Source organism: Rhinoderma darwinii, chromosome 4 (genome assembly GCF_050947455.1).
Source record: "Rhinoderma darwinii isolate aRhiDar2 chromosome 4, aRhiDar2.hap1, whole genome shotgun sequence".
In the NCBI taxonomy this organism is placed as follows: domain Eukaryota; kingdom Metazoa; phylum Chordata; class Amphibia; order Anura; family Rhinodermatidae; genus Rhinoderma; species Rhinoderma darwinii.
In genome coordinates this window covers 207,996,012-208,021,457 of record NC_134690.1, presented here as the reverse complement: position 1 = coordinate 208,021,457, position 25,446 = coordinate 207,996,012, and the positions used below count along the sequence as shown (strand labels likewise).

Sequence of the window (25,446 nt, the reverse complement as noted above, 5' to 3'; positions counted from 1 at the left end):
TCACGTCAGGGTCTCCCTCTAGGAGTGGAATCCATGGTCAGAGAGTCGGGAATGCTGTGGCTGGGGATTCCGCTCCAGGAGGAGCCCCTAACGTCACTACCCATATATGGACAGTGACGTCAGGGCCTGTTCCAGGAACGGAATCCTGGGCCAGAGCATAGGCAATGCTCTGGCTGGGGATTCCACTCCTAGAGGGAGCCCCAAAGTCGCTACCTACAGGGGGGGTGGGTGGCACTACCGGGGAGGGTGGATTCCACTCCTAGACAGGGGCTCCCTCTAGGAGTGGAATCCCTGGCAAGAGCGTCGGCAACGCTCTGGCCAGGGATTCCACACCTGAAGGAGCCATGACGGCTGTGTCAGCACCCGTCGGCCGAGTGGGCCCCCCAGGGGTAGTGGGCCCTGGAATTTGCCCGGGTTCACAGGGTGCCGATGCCACCCTGCGCTACGTACAGGAGGCGGGTGCCACTATCTACAGGTGGGTGTGCGCGCCATTTTCTACAGGGAGTGTGTGCAGTGCTCCTCCTTTGGCCTGCTCTCTGTCCCGAAGAGGTTTCGGGAGCTTTGATGCACCACTGGCCCCAGATGACAGCCTCAGGGGCCGCATGCGGCACGTGTTTGAGACCCCATGCTTAATAGAATGGTCAGATCACGCTCCCATTTTTCTAACCATATCGGATGGTCTTTACCCTGGACGTCCTTCTATAAGGTGGTTGAACTCCTACCTTTTGAATGTGCCACAATACTGTGACCAGTTAGAATCAGAGTTTGAACTTTTCTTCCAATTTAATGACACCCTGTATGTATCCCCGACTAGTATTTAGTGTGCTCATATATTAGAGGCATTGCTATTAGATTGGGCTCTCATGAAAATAAAGAAAAGGGGAATTTTATAGGATGGAACTTCTGAAACAATTGCATGAGCTTGAGAGCCAGAATACGGCTAAGGAGAATCAACACGTAGCTTCTAAAATCTGATTTCATGGTGAACTACATAAGCTTTCGTTATAAAAATATGAATTGGCACTTTAAGGCTATGTTTTTTGCAGGCAGAATTTCTGCCTCAAAATTCAGTTTGGAAGTTTAAGGCAGATTTTCCTCTCCCTGCACGCCGATTTTCGCCCGCGGCTATTGAGCGTCGCGGGCATAAAATACCGCGAAATACGCTTTCTCTGCCTCCCATTAAAGTCAATGGAAGGTCAGAGGCGTAAACGCCCGAAGATAGGGCATGTCCCTTCTTTTTCCCGCGACAGAGACGCGTAAAATGACAGGTCGTCGGCACAGTACATCGTAAAGCCCATTGAAAGTAATGGGCAGATGTTTGCCGACGTATTGGAGCCGTTTTTTCAGACGTAATTCGAGGCGTAAAACGCCTGTGTGAACCCAGACTTAGAGTTAAAAACAGCAGGCTAAATTCAAACTCTCCTACATTTACCACCCTTCAAAAAGGTACGGTTTTTCACTCAAATTACATTGCAGACACCTTTGTAAGGTACTATTCCAACCTATATAATGGGTTGGAGACACCAACACGCCCCAAGTTACAGAACGTAATGTTAAGTAGTTTTTGAAAACCCTCTCTCTCCTTTTTGTGTCCCTACCCCAACTTCAATCTTTAAATTATTCCAATAATATAGGGAGAAATCGGCCAAAAGTAATTAATCTCCTGGCCCTGACGGTCTTCCAAACAAGTATTTAAAAAAAGATTCATCCTATTCTAATCCCTTGGTTATATAAACTTTTCAAATAGGCAACTTTAACTTGCAGGTTCCCAAAGGAAATGTTAGAAGCCATAGTGGTTGCATTCCCCAAACCAGGCAAAGCCCCAAACCATCTGGGAAACTTCCGACCCTTTTAACTGCTGAACAGTGATCTTAAATTGTAATCCTAGCCATTAGGATTAATGAGATATTGTCTTCTCTAATACACAAAAACCAGGTGGGGTTAGAATAAGGGAGATCATCAGATAGCACGAGAAGGTTGCTGAACCTGCTAGATATTGCAAACAAATTGGGAGAGTCAGTTGTATTCTTGTCATTGGGCGCCGAAAAGGCATTTGACAGAATGATTCCATTGGCGCTTCCTGAATTTAATATGGACTATTTTTAGATTGACAGGTTATATACATTCAGGCATTATGGCACTATACAGCTGTACTTTTCGGAATTGTACTGGTCTCGGGGGTTTTGTGTAGGTCATTTTCGATTTACAAACGGTACGAGGCAAAGTTAACCGTCGTCGCACTTAATTTTTATATTAGTAATGAAAGAATTAGCTTCCTTGATCAGGTTATCTCGAAACCTTCACGGTATCTCTGTTTTATTCTATAGTCACAGGATTGGGCTTTATGCAGATGATGTTATATAAACTTCATCCAAACCAGTTATATCTTTGCCTCATGTAACCCACCTAGCGAGCAGGTTTTCTGATATTTCATACTATAAAGTTAATGTAACTAAATCGTATATGTTGCCTATTAATGTACCAAAGCCAATGCTGAATCTCATTACGCGTCGAGTACAATGTAAATGAACTAAACACTCTGTTACCGATTTGGGACTTCAGACCTCATATTGTGAATGAGACCCGACTGAACTAAACATGACCTCCCTTCTCCATGATCTCCAAACCACAGCCAAAGACATCCAAAACCTGCAAGTTTTGTGGGTAGGCTGTATCAATGTAGTGAAAAGGCTATGGATACCCAAAATATGATATACTTCCACACTATGTCCCTTCACACTGACAACCTTGGAAAAGGTGTCTTTAATTTCATTTGGTCTGGTAAACAGCCTATAATAAATAAGTCTTCTTTATAGCGACTGTTCCCCTTAGGTGGTCTGGGTATGCCTAATATACTCTATTATTTTATGGCATCCGTATTAGACCAAACAAGTTCTTGGTGGTTGGTTGTGGACCATCCGTTGTAGAAGGATATGGAATTCCGTTTCTGTCAAGGGTTCTCCCTGAAGTCATGCTTGTGGCAAGCGCTGGTATCTAGATCCGATCGTTCCCCAGTGGTATACTTACATACAGTTTCTCATACTCTCAATATGTGGTACAAAGCCATATGAGCGTATCCAACTCTAATTTCTTTAACCCCTTAGTGACCAGCCCATTTTAGGCCCTAATGACCAAGCTATTTTATTCGTTTTTCTATAGGTCGCATTCAAAGAGCTATAACTTTTTTATTTTTTCGTCTACATAGCTATATGAGGACTTGTTTTTTTGCGGGATTAGTTGTACTTTTTAATAGCACCATTTTTGGGTACATATAATTTTTTTATTAACTCTTATTAACTTTTTTGGGGGGGGGGGAATAGAAAAAAACCTGAAATTCCACCATTGTTCTATGCGTTTTAAATGGACGCCGTTCACTGTGCGACGTAAATAACATGTTACCTTTATTCTATGGGTCGGTACGATTACGGCGATAACACATATGTAGAGGTTTTTTATGTTTTACGACTTTTGCACAATAAAAACACTTTTGAACTAAAATTATTTGTTTTTGCATCGTTGCTTTCCAAGAGCCGTAACTTTTTTATTTTTCTATTAATGTAGTGATTTTTTGGGCTTGTTTTCTGCGGGACGAGACGTAGTTTTGATTGGTACTGTTTTGGGGTGCATGGCACTTATTGATTCATTTTATTATGACTTTTTTGGGGGGCAATGGAAAAAAATTGCAATTTCGCAATTGTTTTTTGCGTTTTTGTTTTTTTACGGTGTTCACCTTGCGGTTTAAATTACATATTAACTTTATTAATGGAGTCATTACGTTCGCGGCGATACCACATATGTGTACTTTTATTTATTTTTTACACTTTTACTAAATAAAACCACTTTTTATGGAAAAAAATGGATTTACTGTAATTTTTATTATTAATCTTTATTTCACATTGATGACTTATTTTATTAGTCCCACTAGGAGACTTTACTGTGCGATCTTCAGATCGCTGCTATAATGCTCTGGTATACTTCGTATACCAGAGCATTATTGCCGGTCAGTGTAAATCTGACAGGCAATCTGTTAGGACGTGCCTCCGGCGCGTCCTAGCAGGCATATGTCCAGGGCAGACCTGGGGGCTTTTATCAAGCCCCCAGCTGCCATGACGCCCCATTGGAGACCCGCGATTGCATTCGCTGGCCGCCGATGGGTGACAGAGGGAGCTCACTCCCTCTGTAAACAAAGTTAAATGCCGCGGTCGCTATTGACGGCGGCATTTAACGGGTAAACTTTGATCGCGGGAGTTGGAGCAGGAGCTCAGCTGTCATCAGACAGCTGAGCCCCGGCTCCAGCCTGCACGAGAGACCCGTGCAGGACTTAGACTAGGCTCACGTAAAAAGGCGTCAGCCTAGCCTAAGGCCCCTTTGTGACGAACGTGAAAAGGCGTATTGTTGGTCACTAAGGGGTTAACGCCCAATGACACTCCTCGGACTTTGTTGTCTTTGTTGATTCCAAACATAGACCCTCTCACAACGGTTTAGTTAGCATTTAACACATGGGTTCACTTTTTATGAAAATTGGTCCTGCATAAGGCAAAAACCCCCATGAGGCCAAAAGCCCATTTTCCTCATCTGAGGTGAAAAAAAAATTCCTTCCAAACTCCATAAATAGCAATCAGAAAAAATCCCTGGATCAACTACCCATCTCCAGAAACCTTGTAAACATAACTTGTAATATTATTACACTCAAGAAAGACATCTTGGCCCCTTTTCAACGTTCCATAGTCTCGCTGTTCTTACAGTAAAGAATCCATCTTGCTGTAGAAACCTTCTAACCACTAGACGAAGTGGAAGCCCCTTTGTTATAGTTACAGTCCTGGGTATAAATAGATCATGAGAGAGATCTCTAACTTGACCTCCAAGTTTCCACAGAAGTGCTCCTAAAAAGCCAAACCTGCAGCCAGTGATCAAAATGCACTAATCTTACCTGAAGACCCTTGATGAAGTTCTGCACAGAGAAATCATGGTACAAAAATATTGTGATGAGGACCTGCAGAACTCGTCCGCTCAACTTGAGTGGAAATTGGTTGGAGAGAAGCAACTGACAAGAAAAGGAGGAAATCTATATTAATAAATGCTAGGCTACTGTTATATTGTCAAAGATTTAAAGTCTGATTTTGAGAAAACTGTATATATTAGTGAAAACTAAATATATTTTAAAGACGTATTGCAGCAATAATCATATCACTTAACCATGCTCAATGGGCTGGTTTCTTACCTCCCATAGTGTTGTTTGGAGCGGCAGCAGGCATGCTTGGCCCCCGCTCCATAGAATTCCTCCCCATTGTGACCGTACTTGTGGGGAGGACGGTGGCTGGGGTCCCCCTTAACAACAATTGATGGATAGGCGATACATGTTGATGCCTGGAATACACCTTTAAGTTTGTTCTTACAAGTGGTTCAGTATTCCCCACTGAAATTGTGAATCTGGGATCAGTCTGGAATCCATTTGGTCTTATTAAGAATAATAATTTGGCGTGTTTATGATTGGCTCTAGGTAAATCGGTAATTTTATCCTACGGGCAGAATGATCAGCATATAAAAAACAATTATTTACCTTATCTACTACAGTTGCCAAATGTTCTGTGCAGGATAAGGACTGAAATAGTTCTATACACAGCAGAGAGGACACCGAGTGAGACAGAAGTCTGTGGATTATCATTGGAGATGTGGCAATGCCAAATACCAAAATCAGAGGCAACTCCTTGCAGTATCCACTGAAACAATAAAAAGGAAAACAAACTGAGTAAAAGTGAAGTAGAAACATTTCATAAGTTGGGTAAGGGCCTGTTCACATCGGCGTCATTCTTACGTTCAGGGGTTCAGTCAGACCTTTCCGTCGGAGGAACCCATGAACGTAAAGCCAAAAAGGAAACCATAGATTGCGTTTGGATTACCATTGACTTAAACGGTAATGCTTCCATTGCAGTTGCTTTCCGTTCCGTAATGATTCAGTTTTGCTATTTTGCGAAAACATTAGCGTAGTCTATTGTTTCCTCCAAAACTATGGAAACCATACAGAATGAAGACAAACGGAAACCATTTGCAACGGAAGCATTACCATTGCAATCAATGGTAATGCAAATTGAGGCTATGGTTTCAATTTGCCTTTCCGTTCATGGGTTCCTCCGACAGAAAGGTCTAACAGAACCCATGAGCAGAAGGGTGACATGAACAGACCCTTATAAATACATCTCAGGAAGCAAATAACCTGTTTAGTGGTTTATGTTCACCAAGAAATGTTGCATTTCCCCATACTTTATTTACTAATATATATACAAAGTCTCCTCTCTTTAAGTACAATAATATATTTAGCAGCAGTGAGGAAGATTTATCAGTAGTTTCGCAGGGTACATGCATTTACAAGTTGGTGTAGCTTTCTGCACTACATTTATCAGAATGGCACATGTAACATAATAAATTGGATGCAGGTTGCAGGGCATGTTAGTGTCTCTTCCCTAGATTTACTGCACCAACATTTTGTGCCAAAAAATTTACTGCAGGATTTTAGTAAATTTAGAGATTCTAGACACTTTTCAAATCTGTTGAGGTAGGTATAAAACGTGTCTCCAACACATAAAATTTGCGCACGCCATATACTTCTCTTCTGTGGCGCAATCTGTAACACCATTCTGTCGCATTTTGCTTAGTAGATCTCCCCCATTGCATGCTACCGATTTACTAAAGAACACATAAGAAGCAAGCATGGAAAATATGGTGGGACATACTATTAGTGCACAATCTTAAGTATAAAAGAAGGACTGTCTAAAGTTGATTTAAAGCAACTCTATCCTGTCTTCTATACTACTCTGAGGGCGAGCTTATTATAAGCGGGGGAATCTTGAACTTTGGGATACATAGTTTTTTATTATTGCATTCCATATTTTCACGTAGAAAGCGGTTTAAATGCTTCCAGGACTCCGAGAGAGAGAGAACCTCTCCCGCCCACACATCTTTTTCCTTTTTTCTTGTGGGTAGGAGAAGGAGGCTTTCCCCATGTGTCCTGGCAGCATTTAAATGGCTTTCTACATGAACATATTGAGCAAATCATAAAAACTATATATCTCTACTCGGTAACTCTTCTTCTATTCTATCACAACAAAGTGTGATAACAATAATCTTTATTTATATAGTGCCAACATATTCCGCAGCACTTTACAATTCAGATGGACATGTACAGACAACATCAGACATTACATAATGACAAAACCAATTAACAATTATAACTGGAGGAATGAGGGCTGCAAGAGCTTACAATCTATGAGGAAATAGGGGAGACACAAAATGTAAAAAGTGCTTGTTCAGTACAGTGGTCCAGCCATTTTTTATGCAAATACGGTTGTACCACATAAAGCTGAATGAGTCATTGGGATGGGAGTGGGAGGTTCAGATTATGGAGGATGTTAATTGAAGGATGTTGGCAGAACGTAGAGCCCGTGTGGGGTGGTAGCCAGAGATGAGGCAGAAGATGTTTGGAGGTGCAGCACGATGGAGAGCTTTGTGGGTGAGAGTAATCATTTTCAAATTTTATTCTAAAGGGAATTGGCAACCAGTGCAGTGACTGGCACAGGGTAGAGGCGTTGGTGTAGCGGTTGGACAGAAAGAGGAGCCTGGCTGCTGCATTAAGAATAGATTGAAGAGGAGAGAGTTTAGTGAGGGGAAGACCGATTAGTAATGAGTTACACAAGTCAAGACTAGAGTGAATCAGAGCGACAATGAGAGTTTTGGTTGTTTCCACGTTAAGAAAAAATGTAAATTCTGGAGATGTTTTTGAGGTGCAGGTAACATGAACGTGCAAATGATTGAATATAAGGAGTAAAGGAAAGATCCGAGTCAAAAATAACCCCAAAACAGCAGGCGTGCTGCCTAGGAGTTATGGTAGTGCCACACACTGAGATGGAGACATCAGGTTTAGGTAGATTAGTAGATGGTGGAAACACAAGGAGCTCAGTTTTAGAAAGATTCAGTTTTAGATAGAGAGAGGACATGATGTTAGAGACAGCGGACAGACAGTGTAGTATAACATATCCAACAGATTAGCTTTAAGAGGCCATACTGTATATTAACATCAGGTTTTAATGTACCACATACTTTATCTTAAAGATAACTTCCTGTTTCAAAGAGAACAATAAAAAAGCAGGACTGAGAATGGGAGTTAGGCCCCATGCACATGGCTGTGCCCGTAATCACAGCCTGCGATTGCGGGAACGGCCGGCCGCCATTTTTGGGCCGTGCTCCCATACAAGGTATGCGAGCATGGGCCGTAAAATACAAAAGAATGGACACGTTCCATAATTTTCTGAACATTTCTACGGCACGGACACCCATCCGTAGCGATACGGAAAGGTGTCTGCGGCCAATAGAACTGAATGGGTCTTACGGTCCACAATTACAGAGAATTTTTACGGTCGTGGGCATGGGGCCTTACGGAAACAGCATAGCACAGCGAGCTCGGCTGTTTCCATACTTTCAGCCAGCCCGTAACTCAGTCGCTAGGAAGTAGTAACAGCAGGACAAGGTAGGACAGGTTAGGGGGCATCATTCTAGAGATAGGTATGGGTCTCAGAGGTGGGACCCGCAGGAGATTTATGGCATATACTGAAAATATGCCATAAATGTTGGAGATGATGAACTTAGATGTGATCGATGTTGATGAATTTAGATTTGATCAATATTAGATGGATCCTGTGTGTCTCTCAGCCGAGCAGTCAGTTTAGTTGAACTGATGGAAACAGCTGAAAGAGAAGGATACAGGTTCTTTGTATACAAGATACATAGAAGCTGTATCACAAAAATTCATAAATTACTAAAAAAAGTCAATTGGAAAACATTGATTTAAAAAGAAAAATCCATTCAAAAGTCTACATAGCACCGTTGTCCTTTTTTTCCTCTATTTGGTGTTTCCCAACCAGGCTTCCTTGGAAACTGGTTAGGGTCTCCCCAGAAGATAGCAAAAGCTGTAACTTTTATAGTTGAGATAAACCCCTTTAGATGACCATCAAATTTCAATTGTGGTTGTAAGGTAGAAAGTGCACTGATCTTTATGGCTACATACCTGCTAATAACAATAAATTCTTGCAGTACAGAAGATGTAAAACTTTCTAGATCTTTGAAGACCACAACTATAGGAGGTGCTGGCCAATGTTCAGATGAATCGGATCTCTTTTTCTTTGGAGTATTTGCTTTCTTCAGTTAAATGTAAGCAGTAATCATGAGAGTCATTCACAGACACAAACATAAACACACATATAAATCATGACTGATGGGAGACACAAACTAGATTTATGAATCATTACTCCTATGGGAAGCGGGAATAAAGAATACAATCTGCATTTTAGCTCTCACGCAAAATTAAAATACACTTCACAGTCAAGCAAAAAAAGAATTATCTAATAAAATAAACCACCGTAAGAACAAGACTGTAACTCAAGGTCAGTATGTTCAAAAATAAAGCCCTAACTTGTACATTTAGCTTTGAAGGGAGTCGGTCAGCAGTTTTAACCCCCCCCCCTCCAAACCACTAACATCGCTAGATAGCGGACGTGGAAACATATCTGTGTTGCCTATATGGTTGTGTTCAGATGGCACCGGTTTCTTTGGGTGCTCGAGGTAGGGTCCCAACCCGGGTATAGGTTAAGAATTTGTACTCGGCACACCTTGCTTGTGTTACAAAAATATATATCTTTATTGGATGGATGCCAGAGGCTACATGTGCGACGTCGACGTTTTGGTCAGACAGACCTTCGTCGGGCACTGAGCCGTGCTGGGGACTGGATCGGTGCAAAATACAATGCGTATGTAGCGCTGCTATAGTCAGTAGTCGGCGGCTTACCGCTCTGGATTGCCGATAATACTCCAAGCCTAACTAGGAAAAAGTAGTTTTAATGCAAGGATGTGCGGTCACTAAAGAGAATAAGGAAGGGTTTAGAACAGACAATCCAAGACCCTTCCCTGTCCAGTCAGACACTTGCCATCTCTTCTGCATATAGCACTTGAGGTTAAACCTACTTTTTCCTAGTTAGTCTTGGAGTATGCTCGGCAATATCGGTATCGGTTTTCACTTGTTTCCACGTTAGCTAACTAGTGGTGTTAGTGGTTTGGAGGGTGGGGGGGATCACAACTGCTGACAGTTAAAGTCAATGTCCACTGTTCGTTATAGGGCCCAAATTTTGTGCTGCTTAATTAACTTTAATTATTATTTTATAATCATTTATTCAATACATAGGTCTAAAACTAAGTTTTTTTCTAAAATTTAAATGCCAGTAGAGGACACTTACTGCCTGCAGATGCATAAATGACTTCAATGGGAGCCTGAAGCATTGCACAAGCTCTACCTAGTAGTGGCTGCAGGTTGTGCCGTTGCCTTAGCAAAGGTACCTCCAGATCTGCCACCTACATCTCCCATTGTCAGATTTAACTTCTGGCTGGATATGAGGATGACAGCAACACTGGAGGTAACCTTTTACTCTATGGCTGTCAATGGAATCAGGGGATTTGTAGCTCAGTAACAATAAAAGTCACTCCGACCCCCATTAAAATAAACTGTATTACAAATTAATCCGTTTAAATACCAAATTTTAGACCTATTTAGGTGGAAAAAACAAAAACAAAATTGTGTTGAATAGGTGGAAATTCACTTAATGGGAGACTTACAGTAACTATTAATTAGGGAGTCCTTTAGACTTCCCAATGAGCAGTTTTTGCACGCTATCTGCTAGGCACTGGCACAAACAGATCAATAGACTCCACAGCCAGCAGGTGACTCTGCCTTCCCATCCAGTGCTGGACCCTGGATTATAATCTGCTTTTAAATTTCTCTCTGGTACAGAGCCTGGGTTTATTTCATAGCGGAATGAGCGTTTCTTTATTGGAGAGTCTACTGTATGTAATAGAACGCTATTGCCTGTTTGTGCTTTTGGACCAAACTGTTGCTTAGTTTCCATAGTGCATTCCCCTGACTTTGCAAAATCATGAAATACATTTTTTAATGGTATTCTTGAATTAAGTTTGAAAAACACACAGAAACACAAACAGTAAATATCTTGGGACTTTATCTACACAATAACTTTTTAAAGGCCCCATTTAAACTGGTCAACTATCATCGTGATTTCTTTCTGTGATGCCTTAGGCTGGGTTCACACGACCTATTTTCAGACGTATTGGAGGCGTTTTACGCCTTGAAATACGTCTGAAAAAAAAGCCTCGAATACGTCGGCAAACATCTGCCCATTCATTTCAATGGGTTTGCCGACGTACTGTGCCGACGACCTTTAATTTTACGCGTCGCTGTCAAAAGACGATGCGTAAAATGACTGCCTCGGCAAAGAAGTGCAGGACACTTCTTGGGACGTTATTGGAGCAGTTTTTCATTGAATCCAATGAAGAACAGCTCCAAATTACGTCTGTAATTGACAAAACACAAGTACGAGCAATTACGTCTGAAATGCAGGAGCTGTTTTCTCCTGAAAACAGCTCCGTAATTTCAGCCATAATTGACGTTATCATGTGCACATACCCTTAGAGTCATACCAACATCCAGCCCAAGTTACAAGTTTCTTCCATTATTTTAATTTAGTCTTCCTAGAACTATAAAAACACTTAGGCCTGATTCAGACGAACATGGCGTTTTTGCGCACGCAAAACACGCGGCGTTTTGCCTGCGCAAAAGCCACTTGACAGCTCAGAGTGTCATCACCATATGATGCGCGGCTGTGTGGTTTTCGCGCAGCTGGCATCATTATGACACGCCATTTAGATGTTTGTAAACAGAAAAGCACGTGGTGCTTTTCTGTTTACATTCATCCTTTTGACAGCTGTTGCGCGAAACAGCCAGTTCGCACGGAAGTGCTTCCGTGCAGCATGCGTGGTTTTCACGCACCCATTGACTTCAATGGGTGCGTGATGCGCGAAAAACGCCGAGATATTGAACATGTCGCGCTTTGTTACGCAGCGGACAAACGCTGCGCAAAAAGCAGAGACTGTCTATACTGCCCCATATACTTCTACTGGTCCATGCGAGCCGCGTGAAAACCACGCGGCCTGCACGGACGCAATTCACGTTCGTGTGAATCCGCCCTAAAGAAAAGAAAAATTAAAAAAAAAAATACTTAGTGACTTATTACCATGTGAATGAGTATAGCGAGAACTACCTTTTTAATCTTCTGATACCATCCAGAAAGTGAAGCCATGGAACAGTTCATCTTCCTCTGAGAGACAGGAGCATTGTCATCCTCCTCATCAAGGTCCAGGTCTGCTCCACATTCCATAAGCTGTGAAAGGAGTTTCTGAAGAAGTTGCCTTATTCCTGAAAAAAAAAATAGGAAATTTCTGAAATTTTAGGCCCCCATGCACACGAACGTATTTTTGCGGCCGCAATTCACCCGCAAATCTGCGGGTGAATTGCGGCCCTATTTCAATGGGCCCATGCACAGAACCGTGGTTTCCACGGTCCGTGCACTGTCCAGGCTCATAGAAATGAATGCACACAGCCACGGGTGACACTCCGTGGCCGTCCGAGCCATAAGTCACGGCCCGTGCACATTACTACGGTGTAATAAAAATGAATCATTGTTATTTATACTGTATTGAACTTCTAATGAAAATGATCCAGTCGTACGACTGTATAGTGTTCTAAAAATAAAAAAAAAAATAAAATAAAAATTACGTATTAAAAGAAAAATGCCAACACCACCCACCCTATGGAAATACACAAAAACAGACAAAAACCACTTGGTGTTGTGTATATGGATACAAGAGACTGCAGCAAGACCACACAGGAGAAGAAATGCAGCCAGTACTATCTACGTGTACATTGTTATATATACTGCTCCCTTTAACAGGGAGACCATCACATTACAATAAAACCTAAACGCAGCGATGGTGGTCACCTTGCTGTCACAAAGACTGTTGCTTTGCCATGGACCCCTGACACCAAGTGCTTATTATACTGTATATTGAAAAGACGAGAACACTATTCAGCTACATATAGAAAGACTGGATTATAATAGTGAGAAAAAAAGCTTTCGCCTAGGTTTTTCCTTAAAGGGGCTTCTTTGCTTTGGTCAACCCTAATTGATAGAGGGGTCACTAAGTGTCCCCCTGCTGGGTCCCTGAGCAATCAGCTGTGATCTCTGGGGGAAACCTGGCAGTAAGTGTTCAGTTTCCCTGCAGCACCACCACTGTAGAAAATCAAGCATTACACAGTGACTATGCACAACATGAGAGAGACGCTCTTTGCAACCAATCTTCATTCTTGTCAAGAAATAAGGACCCCTCGATTTACTCAAAATTCCCTCATAGGGTATATGAAAATGGGTTTTATAAAGCTCTTTTAAATAACTACATGATAGGTGGAACTAAACAAGAACATACAACCTGGGCATCAGATAATCAGACATCAGTTAGGCATCATGTACACGACCGTAGTGGTGTGCACAGGCCGTGACTTGCGGCTAGGACGGCCACGGAGTGTCACCCACAGCCGCCTGCAAATCGTGGGCCGTGCACATGGCCGCGTGCATTAATTTCTGTGAGTTTGGACAGCAAAGCACGGCCGTAATAAGACATGTCCGTTCTTCTTGCGGTACAGGCTCCTGGGCAATGCACAAAACGTGGATGGGCCCATTGGAATGAATGAGACCGCAAAAGATTTGCGGGTGAATTGCGGCTGGAAAAATACGTTCATGTGCATGGCGCCTTATTTCTGCAAGCAACACAGACAGAAAAGGGAGAAATCCTAGAGAGCTTAGTGTTTCTAGCATACTGTCTGAATGTCATTCTACTGTATTACCTGGACATTCCTGCGCTTGCAACAAAACGACATACGGAGTTACATGTTCATTAAGGACATCGGAGAGGCTGTTGAAGGTGAGTTCATGGTCAGTAACATTGACACCTAGAAAGGTTAAAAAATAAACCATATCATAAGACAGAATAGAGTATGAGCAGTACAATCTACCTCCAGCTGTAGAGCCAGTCCCAGCATGATAACTGTGGAGGACCATTGTCTCAGGCAGTAGTTATCTTGTCCCCTTCAATTCTTATGTCAATTACAATGAACAGTGGGACTACAGGAAAATCATCAAAGCAGGGCTGACATCAGGAAATCGGCGCCTTATTTTTTACATAGAGTGTCTGCTCTGTTTTATAGGAATCCATACTTATGTCAGACTTCTCAGTTCCACAAGAAGACAAACCAAATTGTCCAATACCAACTTAACATCTTATACTGAAATAAATAAGAAAAAAAGGATGGCCATACCGAGCAGAAGAGCAGCGGTAGGGATTTCGCTAGACCTCACTCTACAATTCCAGTCATTTTTTTTGTCCTGAAAATCCGAGTGGGATTTCTTCAAAAAGCATATGAGATTGTCAAAAAGGTTCTTGTTCAGTTCTTCCTGCAGTTGCTGAAACACAAAAATTAATTCCTGAGTGAGAGGCTGGTTTTTGCATTATTTTCTCTCATTTATGCCAGAAATGTTCAATTGAGGCTGGTCCCACCTCTAAAACGGGTATCGCTGAGCCCCCTCCTACCTCCTGCAGCTGGGCTCCAGCCACTAAGTTGCGAGGATGTCAGGTTATACGAAACAGCCAGGCGCGTTTTGCTATGCGGTTATCGGAATTCCCATAGAAGTGAATTAGAGTTACGGGAACAGCGTAGCACTGCGAGCTACACTATTTCCGGAACAAATGTTTTTAGTCTAGGCCATATCGTCGGTGAGCTAAACATTTGGACTGCAGGCTGCTACACTTTACCTACAGTGATACTCTGTAAACATTCACACGAGTGTAGCAAATTCACGCGCGTGAATCTGGTCCGTTATGCATCAGTGTGCTTTGCGGCGGGCATGCGTTATGTTTCTGCATGCACCTTTGTTTCAGCGACGGTGGGGGTCTCAGCACCCGGTCCCCCACCGATTCAAACTTCTCATCTGTCTCTATGACATATTAAAAGTTTGCTGAAAGTGCAGCCCCTCTTTTAATGACTAAAGAAAGTGTCTTTTCTTACTAGAAGAAGCTTTTGCACTGCATTCAGGAATGCGGAGAGTAAGTCAACAGTTGTCCAAGAACACATCTACCACCCCTCTACGAATAATCGATCCCACTGACCTCCGTCTGAGATTTCATCCGCTGCCATAGTAACTGGTAGTTCTCAAAACGCATTCTGCCATCTTCAGCATTTTTAAGACTTTCAATAAAATAGTCGGCTGGAAATAAAAAGAAGTATTGAAGAACATAATTTAAAGACATTTATACTTGACAAGTTACATTTAGACAATGTAATATCTGTATTTAATACAAGAAGATAACACATATCTAACACATTTTTTGTGATTCTTTGTCATGATATGTTATGTTGAAAAAGAAAATGTATAAAGTCTAGTTCAAGGAAAAAGTTTTTTTTTTCTTCGCTCGACGCATCTAACATATAAAAAGAAGCAACCTAACAATGCAGGCCTGTGTGTCTCCATGGTAACAGACTACAAACAAACCCAGTGCGTAGTCTGACCGTGCAGTCATGTATTACCCCCTCCCTCCGTCTCTTGCTAACCTACTGAAGAAACTTCCAGATTTTGTCAGAAATCACAGCTTGGACAGGTAGTAGGAGAGCGAGACGAGGAAGACATAGGTACACAGGTTAAATGGAGGAGAAAATGAGAACATACTTCACAGGGAATGCCCACTGAGCACTGAACCCTTTCAGGACCAGACTAATTTTCGTTTTTATGTACAAACTGTACTTTCTAATGGCACTATTTAATATTATGTGCGATGTACTGGGAAGCTGGAAACATTTTCAGAATGGGGTGGAATTTGAAAAAAACAGCAGTTCAGCCGTAGTCTTATGGGTTTCGTTTTTACGGTTTTCACTGTACGGTGAAAATGACATTACCTTTATCCTGCGGGTCAGTACGCTCAAGGTAATTTTGTTATGTTTTACTACCTGTAGTTTGAAAGAAACAAAAATTTGTTTGCATCGCCATATTGTGACCCACGTAACTTTTTTATATTTTGGTGTATAGAGCTGTGTAAGGCGTTTTTTGGTATGGTGAAAGATGTCGTTTTTATCTATACCATTTTAGGGGAACTTCTGGCATTTCGATCACTTTTTGTGGGGGTTGAAGTGGCAAAAAAAACCTGTTATTCGGCCATTTAGTGTTTTTTTTTTACGTTACGTCGTTCACCGTATAGGATAAATATTTTCATACACAACCTATCTGTACATATAGAGAACTAGGGGACTGTCTCAAGATGCAAAAAGGCATAAAAAAATAATAATAATATTAACCCCTTAATGACCAGCCTATTTCAGACCTTAATGACAAGCTATTTTTTACGTTTTCCCATCGTCGCATTCCAAGAGCTATAACTTTTTTATTTTTGCGTCGACATCGCTGTATAAGGTCTTGTTTTTTGCGGTACAAGTTGTGTTTTTTAATAGCACCATTTTTAGGTACATATTATTTATTGATTAACTTTTATTAACTTTTATTAACTTTTTTTGGGGGGGGGGGGGGAATAGAAAAAAAAATCAGAAATTTCGCTACTCTTTTTTGCGTCCTAAATCTACGCCGTTTACCGTGTGGTATAAATAACACAATAACTTTATTCAGCGGGTTGTTACGATTGCAACGATACCAAATTTGTATAGTTTTTGTATGTTTTACTACTTTTACACAGTAAAAACGCTTTTTTTCCAAAATTATTATCCATATTTGAAGAGCCGTAACGTTTTTATTTTTTCGCCGATGCGGTTGTATGAGGGTTTTTTTTTTTGCAGGAAAACTTGTAGTTTTTATTGGTACCATTTTGGAGTAGATGCGACTTTTTGATCACTTTTTAATCAAATTTTTTTAAAGTCAGGATTCACAGAAAACAGCAATTTTTCTCTCGTTTTTTATTTAATTTTTTACGGCGTTCACCGTGCGGGTTAAGTAATGTAATAGCTTTATAGTCGGGGTCGTTACGGACGCGGCGATACCAAATATGTGTAACTTAACTTTATTTCTTTATTTTTTTAATACTAAAGCAGTTTGTAAGGGAAAAAAAAGTGTGTTTTTAATTTTTTTTTTTATTAACTTTATTAAACTTTTTTTTTTTACTTTTTTACTAGTCCCACTAGGGGACTTTAGTATGCGATCCTCCGATCGCTATTATAATACACTGCAATACTTTTGTATTGCAGTGTATTACTGCCTGACCGTTTAAAACGGACAGGCATCTGCTAGGTCATGCCTCCGGCATGATCTAGCAGGCATTCATTACAGGCAGACCTGGGGGCCTTTATTAGGCCCCCGGCTGCCATGGGAGACACAGACACTCGGCGATTTTATCGCCGGGTGTTAGTTGGATGAGAGGGAGCTCCCTCCCTCTCGCCAAAACCACTTAGATGCGGTGCTCGCTATTGAGCACCGCATCTGAGGGGTTAAACGGGTGAGATCGATACAAATATCGATCTCACCCGGCAGAGCAGGGACGCCCCCAGCCCTCAGGCAGCTGAGAGCAGGGAGATTTGACAGCTCCCTGCTCAGTTTACTTATTCCGATGCGACGACGTAAAAAGTGTATTGCATCGGAATAAGGCCCGTTAGTGACCGACGTAAAAAGACTATGGGCCGGTCACTAATGGGTTAATAATAAAGAGAAAAATTCACGTGTATCTTAATAGAGACGTCTAAAAATGTAGACCAAGTGTGACTTGGTGCATTGACCAGAAACATATGAATAAACCTACAACCTAAAGGTCAACACTAACACAAAAGTTCATGAATTGTAATTTAAAAAAAATGACTTTATTGGGGGATAGATACAAAACATTAAAAGAGGAGTCACACAATGCCAAAAACATGGCGTCTGTCTATGCAGGAAAGGATGTAATTGAGTCAGGACATGTACGTGCATAAATTGAAGTATACGGACATGTGGATACAAGAGTAAGTGGAAGGCCAATAAACGCACCTAGCGCATCATATGTAGAGGTTTACTACAATCTATGACAATATATAATACTAATGATAATGATAATCATCCTAAAGTGTATCAAGTCAAAATAACCACAGGACTGAAAAAGGATAAAAAAGACCCTACAGAGTGGAGTACATACCTATATTCATGTTCCTGCATGGGGGAGACGCCAGAACCCGACGCGCGTTTCGGCGGATGCCTTCGTCCGGGGGTAATTTATGAACTTTTGACCTTTTGGTTGTAGGTTTATAAATATTTTTATAGTTCGGGCATTTTCATACATGGAGATACCTAATGTGTTTATGTTTATTTATTTTTATATGTGATCTAGGGAAAGAGGGGTGATTTAAATTTTTAAATTACAATTTTTTTTGCCTCCCTAGGGGGCTTGAACCTACGATCATTAGATCGCTTATGCCATAGACTGCAATATATCAGTATTGCCGTCTATGGCAAAATCAGTGCATTGCTATGGAGACAACCGGCTTCTGAGCAGGCCCCATTTTTAAATACCCTATCCCAACGTAAATCGGCAGATTAGCGACGGTAAGGGTTTAACATACAGACATGCCAGAGAAGGCAGAATTGGCAAAAATCACAAAGAGATGAGCCAATAGCGTAGTGCAGTTTGAACAGGTCTAGGTACACAAATACATGTATGAAGCACCCATGTTCTCAGACTGCAAAAATCGGCAGGTTGAGCCAACATTAACCTGAGGAGCAGAGCCACTTTATGAAAGTCTTCCCTCTATCAGAACCACATACCCACCTGCTGTAAGAGAAAGCTTTTTCTTCTTTGCACTAGGCTTGAACACAAAGCAGCCCTTAAAATTAGAAAAGCAATGAAACACATTAGGTGTGAAATAAAAATAAAAAAGTATAAAAAATATGGTCTAATATGTCTACCATTAGGCTGGAATCACACATGCAGTTTTGATGCAGTTTTTTCACAGGATAGGTCCTCAGTATAAAAAAAAACAGACCCCCAAACTGGAGAACTCCTTTAAATTGCTCCAAAAACTACATAAAAAATTTGTGTGTGTGATCCCGGCCTTAAAGCTCCCAGGGGGCTTGTCACCTAAATTAGTTATAGTCCTAAATGGCAAATTTACAGCGACACAGGAGCAGGAATGAATTACTTAAATAGTAACTACACATTCATAAAACCTTTGATATGTCATAGAGACATATCAAAAGTTGGATCGGTGGGGGTCCGGGTGTGGAAACCAGCGCTTTGCTCCTTCGGCTGTGGTCAGCGCTCGTTATCAGGCTGAAGACGGCTTATATAGACTTTCTATAGAAGTCGTCTTCAGCTTGACAGGGAGCGCTGATCATAGCCCCCTAATGAAGGCCCCCAGGCCCGCCATCTTTGTGCTCCTATTAAGCCTTGCCTCCGGCAGGGCTTAATAGAGGACTGTCAGAATCATGATATACAGCAATACATTAGTATTGCAGTATATAGTGCAAGCGGTCTAACGATCGCTGGTTGAAGTCCTCTAGGGGGACTAATAAAAAAAAAAAAAAAAGTAAAAATTAGTAAAATAAAAAGGGTTTTTTTTATGTAAAAAAAAAAATATTAAAAGTTCAAAAAACACCCCTTTTCCCATTAGAGCATATTAAAAAAAATAAACATAATTGGTATCGCCACATCCGTAAAAGTCTGAACCATTACAATATATCACTATTTAACACGCACGGTCTACTAACGTTAAATATCTCAGCGAAAAAAAATCCTCTCTCAAAATCAATTGTGGCATTGTTTTCGTATTGAAAAGAGCTTTCAAATGAGCGCCCACTGGACCCCCGTGCCATTTACGTTTTTGCTGCCCCAGTGGTTTTTTTTTGGCGTTAACTGGTAGATGTTACGACCCCATTAAATCCCACCAAATTTCAACCCTCTACCTGTTCAAACGTTATGAGGGTGTTCCGGAACTTCTGGTGGGCACTGTATGTACAGTGAAGGAAATAAGTATTTGATCCCTTGCTGATTTTGTAAGTTTGCCCACTGTCAAAGACATGAACAGTCTAGAATTTTTAGGCTAGGTTCATTTTACCAGTGAGAGATAGATAAAAAAAAAAAAAAAAAAGAAAATCACAGTCAAAATTATATATATTTATTTGCATTGTGCACAGAGAAATAAGTATTTGATCCCTTTGGCAAACAAGACTTAATACTTGGTGGCAAAACCCTTGTTGGCAAGCACAGCAGTCAGACGTTTTTTGTAGTTGATGAGGAGGTTTGCACACATGTTAGATGGAATTTTGGCCCACTCCTCTTTGCAGATCATCTGTAAATCATTAAGATTTCGAGGCTGTCGCTTGGCAACTCGGATCTTCGGCTCCCTCCATAAATTTTCGATGGGATTAAGGTCTGGAGACTGGCTAGTCCACTCCATGACCTTAATGTGCTTCTTTTTGAGCCACTCCTTTGTTGCCTTGGCTGTATGTTTCGGGTCATTGTCGTGCTGGAAGACCCAGCCACGAGCCATTTTTAATGTCCTGGTGGAGGGAAGGAGGTTGTCACTCAGGATTTGACGGTACATGGCTCCATCCATTCTCCCATTGATGAGGTGAAGTAGTCCTGTGCCCTTAGCAGAGAAACACCCCCAAAACATAATGTTTCCACCTCCATGCTTGACAGTGGGGATGGTGTTGTTTGGGCCATGGGCAGCATTTCTCTTCCTCCAAAAACAGCGAGTTGAGTTAATGCCAAAGAGCTCAATTTTAGTCTCATCTGACCACAGCACCTTCTCCCAATCACTCTCAGAATCATCCAGATGTTCATTTGCAAACTTCAGACGGGCCTGTACATGTGCCTTCTTGAGCAGGGGGACCTTGCGGGCACTGCAGGATTTTAATCCATTACGGCGTAATGTGTTACCAATGGTTTTCTTGGTGACTGTGGTCCCAGCTGCCTTGAGATCATTAACAAGTTCCCCCGTGTAGTTTTCGGCTGAGCTCTCACCTTCCTCAGGATCAAGGATACCCCACGAGGTGAGATTTTGCATGGAGCCCCAGATCGATGTCGATTGACAGTCATTTTGAATGTCTTCCATTTTCTTACTATTGCCCCAACAGTTGTCTCCTTCTCACCCAGCGTCTTACTTATGGTTTTGTAGCCCATTCCAGCCTTGTGCAGGTCTATGATCTTGTCCCTGACATCCTTAGAAAGCTCTTTGGTCTTGCCCATGTTGTAGAGGTTAGAGTCAGACTGATTAATTGAGTCTGTGGACAGGAGTCTTTTATACAGGTGACCATGTAAGACAGCTGTCTTTAATGCAGGCACCAAGTTGATTTGGAGCGTGTAACTGGTCTGGAGGAGGCTGAACTCTTAATAGTTGGTAGGGGATCAAATACTTATTTCTCTGTGCACAATGCAAATAAATATATATAATTTTGACAATGTGATTTTCAGGTTTTTTTTTTTATATAATCTATCTCTCACTGGTAAAATTAACCTAGCCTAAAAATTCTAGACTGTTCATGTCTTTGACAGTGGGCAAGCTTACAAAATCAGGAAGGGATCAAATACTTATTTCCTTCACTGTATATATATATATATATATATATATATATATATATATATGAAATTTTCATCACATAATATTTCACATTGCATCAGAGTTGGGATAAAACTTTACCAGTCAATAGTACAGAGCTCATATAGTATATTGTATCCAGTCTAAGCAATCCTTAGCGAGCTATATATAGTCTGGACTCAAGGCGGATGCCACGTAGAAAACTCTGAAGACACGAAAGCAATGTGGGATGCTGATATACTGAGCTAACAGGGGATTGTCTGGGCTGAGGAGCTGGTGAGTAGCTTGTTGGTCTGACTCATAGACAATAGTCGCAGTTCTATGATATCTATATACCCTAAGGGTATGTTCACACGCAGAGTCAAAAACGTCTCAAAATACGGAGCTGTTTTCAAGAGAAAACAGCTTCTGATTTCAGACGTTTTTTGTGCGTTTTTTACGGACGTTTTTGGAGCTTTTTCCAATAGAGTCTATGGAAAACGGCTCCAAAAACATCCCAAGAAGTGCCCAGCACTTCTCTTTCGCGGCCGTTTTTTTACTTAAAAAAACGCTGCGAAAACCGCTCCATCGGAGCAGAATGCCGTTTTCCCATTGAAATCAATAGGCAGATGTTTGGAGGCGTTCTGCTTCCGATTTTTCGGCCGTTTACGGCCCGAAAATAGGCCGTCTGATCATACCCTAATAGAGCATCTGGACAAAGGTTGTCCTTTAAAGAAAAATAGTAGAAATTCATCTGGGTAGCAAATGCCTCTAGAATATTCTACTCATGTCTATGAATGTTCCTATTGCAGGGCCACTAAAAAAGATGAATTGGTCCTTAGAACGCGCCAATCGTCTGCAGTTGTTCCCCAACATATAATATTATTACCTCAACAAGCATGCAAATACCTGATCTATTCACGCAATAAACGCCAATACCACTTTTCTGCACCAAACAAAAAAAATTACCTTAGAAACTGATGATGTGGTCATTATGGAGTCCTGAAAAAACAAACCAGTATACAGGATCACAATATTTCCAGATAGCAGATTATGACCTAACTGAGCCCTAGATACAAAAGACACATAAACTGTGTTCTCTTCCTCTCCTTGGTACCGATGTTTTTTAGTGGGATTTTTCAGATAGCAAATACAATCAGTACCACCAGGCACCTATAGCACTTGTGTTGCTATTGACCGCAGCATCTGAGGGGTTAAACAGCTGGGATCGGCGGACGTCAGATGTTTGAAACAGTCGTTAATCGCCTTGATTGGCGCGGGCTCAGCTCCTGGGCCCGCGTCATATTCTGATGGCATACATCCAATGTAAGAGTACGTTTGATGTTGCCAAGGGGTCAAAGTCAGTGGGATCCAATAAAGGGGTTTTCTAGTTTTATGTAAATAAAGCTTACAGGGTAACTAAACGTTTAACAAAATTGTGACATGTCAGAAGTTCTGATCGGTGGGGGTCCGAGCACGGAGACCCCCACCAATCGTTAAAATGAAGCAGTGGAAGCGCTCGTGTGAGCGCTCAGCCACTTGACTTCTGTTCGGCTTTTTCCTGAAAGCCGACGTAGCGGAGTACGGTCTCACAGACTTTCTATTGAGCCCGTACTCTGACACAGATTTCTGGAAAAGGCCGAACAAAAACGGCTGATGATTACGCGAGCACTTCTGCCGCTTCATTTTAACGATTGGTGGGGGTCTCAGTGCTCGGACCCCCCACCGATCAAAACTTCTGACATAAAACACCTTTATTGGATCCGACTGACTTTTACCCCTGAAGTGCGGATGCAAAATGGACACGTTCGTGTGAATCAGTCCTAAATATTAGAAAGCACTAGTAAATCTGCTCTTTTGCATTTGAATTCTTCTCCATTTTCAAGATATTTGTTTGCTGTCAGTGAATGAGTAACTCTTGTTTACATATACAGGCTGCAACGGCCGTCACACGGACTCATGTATTTCAATGGGGACGTTCACACGACCGTTGTTTAACGAAGCGTGTGAAGGGTCCGTGAAAAAATGGGACGTCCTATTTTCCTGCGTGTCACGCATCCCTCCATATATAAGATTACAGAGCAGTGGCTAGTCTATATACAATTGTATACACTTCTCAGCTGAGAGGGGACTAGGTGCCTCGGAGTGTTCTCATTCACTGACAAATACCTTGAAAACGAAGGGTGAATATAAGAATGGCAGTATGCTAGTATTATGGCTTTAAAACGGTCTCATTTACACAGTGACTTGCCTTTATTTGCAGCCAGAAAACCCTTTAAAGGGTTAATGCCATCTAATTTTATATGGGAATTGCTGAAACAGCCGAGCAAGCATCACGGGGTCGGGTGATCTCCTTTCTTGATATAGGTGCAGGTTCTAGAGCTGGCATCCATATAGATCAGACATTTATGGCATATCTTGTGGATATTCCATAAAATGTCAGAGATGGGGATATATGCTTCGGTTATATTACATCAATATGTGATCCAGATGTGAATAGAGCCTTACCGGAGTTATTAAATGTGTGTGTGGGGGGGGGGGGGGGGGGGTAACAACTGTCTATGCTAGAGGCAAACCGCTACCGCTGCAGGCATATGCCCAACGGAGCCTCCAACGCAGATGTGAACAGAGCCTAAAAGTCAATGGGGTCCATCAGGCACCAGCAGTATCTATCGCATGACAGACCTGGCAGAGTGCTGGGACTTCTGTTGTAAAACTACAATTCCCAGCATGCCCTGACAGTCTTTGGATGGAATAATAAAGACTTTAGTTGTCAGGGTATGCTGGGATTTGTAGTTTCACAACAGCTGGAGTGTGAAGTTTGCGGACCCTTGATGAAGATGGTGCAGCTAATGAGGGCAGGACTGCAGTGGCGTCAGGTCTCACTCATATTAGACACATGCACATAGTGAGGGACTGAAGACCAGAACCGGGAAAATCACGGCATCTAGAAATTCTAAAGACATTTACCAGAACCGGTAAACAGACCTTCCACCCGGGGATCGTCTGCTTCCCGCACAGTTCCCTCCACTGTCATACACTTTCAGACCTTCCCTCCAGCGATGTGACGTGACCAGTGCGGGCCGTGATTGGAGCAGAGCAGTACTGGGGGCGGGTCCCAGGGAAGCACATGTGTCTCCTTCCTGTGTCCGTGTATCCCTTAGCGTCCTCCGGTCACACAGTTATTGCCGGTGTTGCACTTCTGCCTGTGTTACCTGGGCCGCAGCGTACACCCCCGCCATGGCGTGTTACTTCAGGAGAGCAATAGCGGAGCAGGTACTGAGAATGTCCTTGTCGTCCTGATAAAGTGTACCTGCGCGGTGCATTGTGGGATAAAAGAGGCAGTGCTACCCACTAGTTCTATCCGTTTTGTATTCTCTAAGTAACCATGCAGAATAGTGAGTGTATTTTCTTATGTTGCTGTGCCTTTTTTCTGTCACAGTTGCATTAAAAAAAATTGTAGTTGCCTTGGAATACAGCAGTTTATTTCCACCTTCATATCCCTAATGGTGTCTGATCCGTTCTCACATGGGGCCGTGTCACTTCATCTCTCGCATTTCACTGCCCCTGGAAACCAGCAGAATTTCAATGGAGACGTAAATTCATGTATTGTGGTCCAAATACGTAAAGTGTTTACAATCACGAGAATGCGCATCGTTGCAAGTTGACGCTTCGTTTTTTCTATTTTGAGATCTTCGTATTTCCGAAGTACTGTAATGCGCACGTCAAGCAGTCCTATTGACTTCAATGGGAAAACACAACCACAGACTTGGAGATTCAAAGCTGTCTAAGTAAAAAAAAAAAAAAAAAAGAAGGGGGCCGGTGTAATCCCTTCACACTGGTGGGGGTCACGGGGAGCACAGTTGACATGTTTTTGTGACATCTCACACATGTAGTGAGGCATTTGCTATTCATGTGTTTCTTTTAACATCGTTATCCGGTTTATGCTGCTAGCGATGTCA

At 41.9% G+C, this 25,446-nt stretch overlaps 2 protein-coding genes across 8 annotated transcripts in view; one reads left to right on the top strand and one right to left on the bottom strand.

Moving 5' to 3' along the window:
• Positions 1-24,796, bottom strand: part of ORC3 (origin recognition complex subunit 3) — an 84,000-nt gene extending 59,204 nt beyond the window's left edge. For 2 of the 5 annotated variants that reach the window (XM_075862127.1, XM_075862131.1), the window contains exons 1-10: positions 24,455-24,796; positions 22,454-22,486; positions 18,736-18,790; positions 15,112-15,209; positions 14,264-14,408; positions 13,793-13,897; positions 12,153-12,307; positions 9,059-9,189; positions 5,561-5,720; positions 4,931-5,044 (exon numbers count right to left, since the gene is read on the bottom strand). In XM_075862127.1, coding sequence (XP_075718242.1) covers positions 4,931-5,044; positions 5,561-5,720; positions 9,059-9,189; positions 12,153-12,307; positions 13,793-13,897; positions 14,264-14,408; positions 15,112-15,209; positions 18,736-18,790; positions 22,454-22,477 — 987 coding nt within the window. In that variant the 5' untranslated portion in view covers positions 22,478-22,486; positions 24,455-24,796. Of the gene's footprint in view, positions 1-4,930; positions 5,045-5,560; positions 5,721-9,058; positions 9,190-12,152; positions 12,308-13,792; positions 13,898-14,263; positions 14,409-15,111; positions 15,210-15,895; positions 15,917-18,735; positions 18,791-22,453; positions 22,487-24,454 lie in introns of those variants that run through there. The other 3 variants (XM_075862128.1, XM_075862129.1, XM_075862130.1) reach the window with 3 other exon arrangements.
• RARS2 (arginyl-tRNA synthetase 2, mitochondrial) overlaps positions 24,361-25,446 on the top strand; it is a 77,764-nt gene continuing 76,678 nt past the window's right edge. For 2 of the 3 annotated variants that reach the window (XR_012883176.1, XM_075862133.1), the window contains exon 1: positions 24,361-24,760. Coding sequence is in view for 2 of the 3 variants with exons in the window: in XM_075862133.1 (XP_075718248.1) it covers positions 24,725-24,760 (36 nt within the window). In the remaining variant the exon portion in view is untranslated. The remainder of the gene's footprint in view (positions 24,761-25,446) is intronic. The other variant, XM_075862132.1, reaches the window with a different exon arrangement.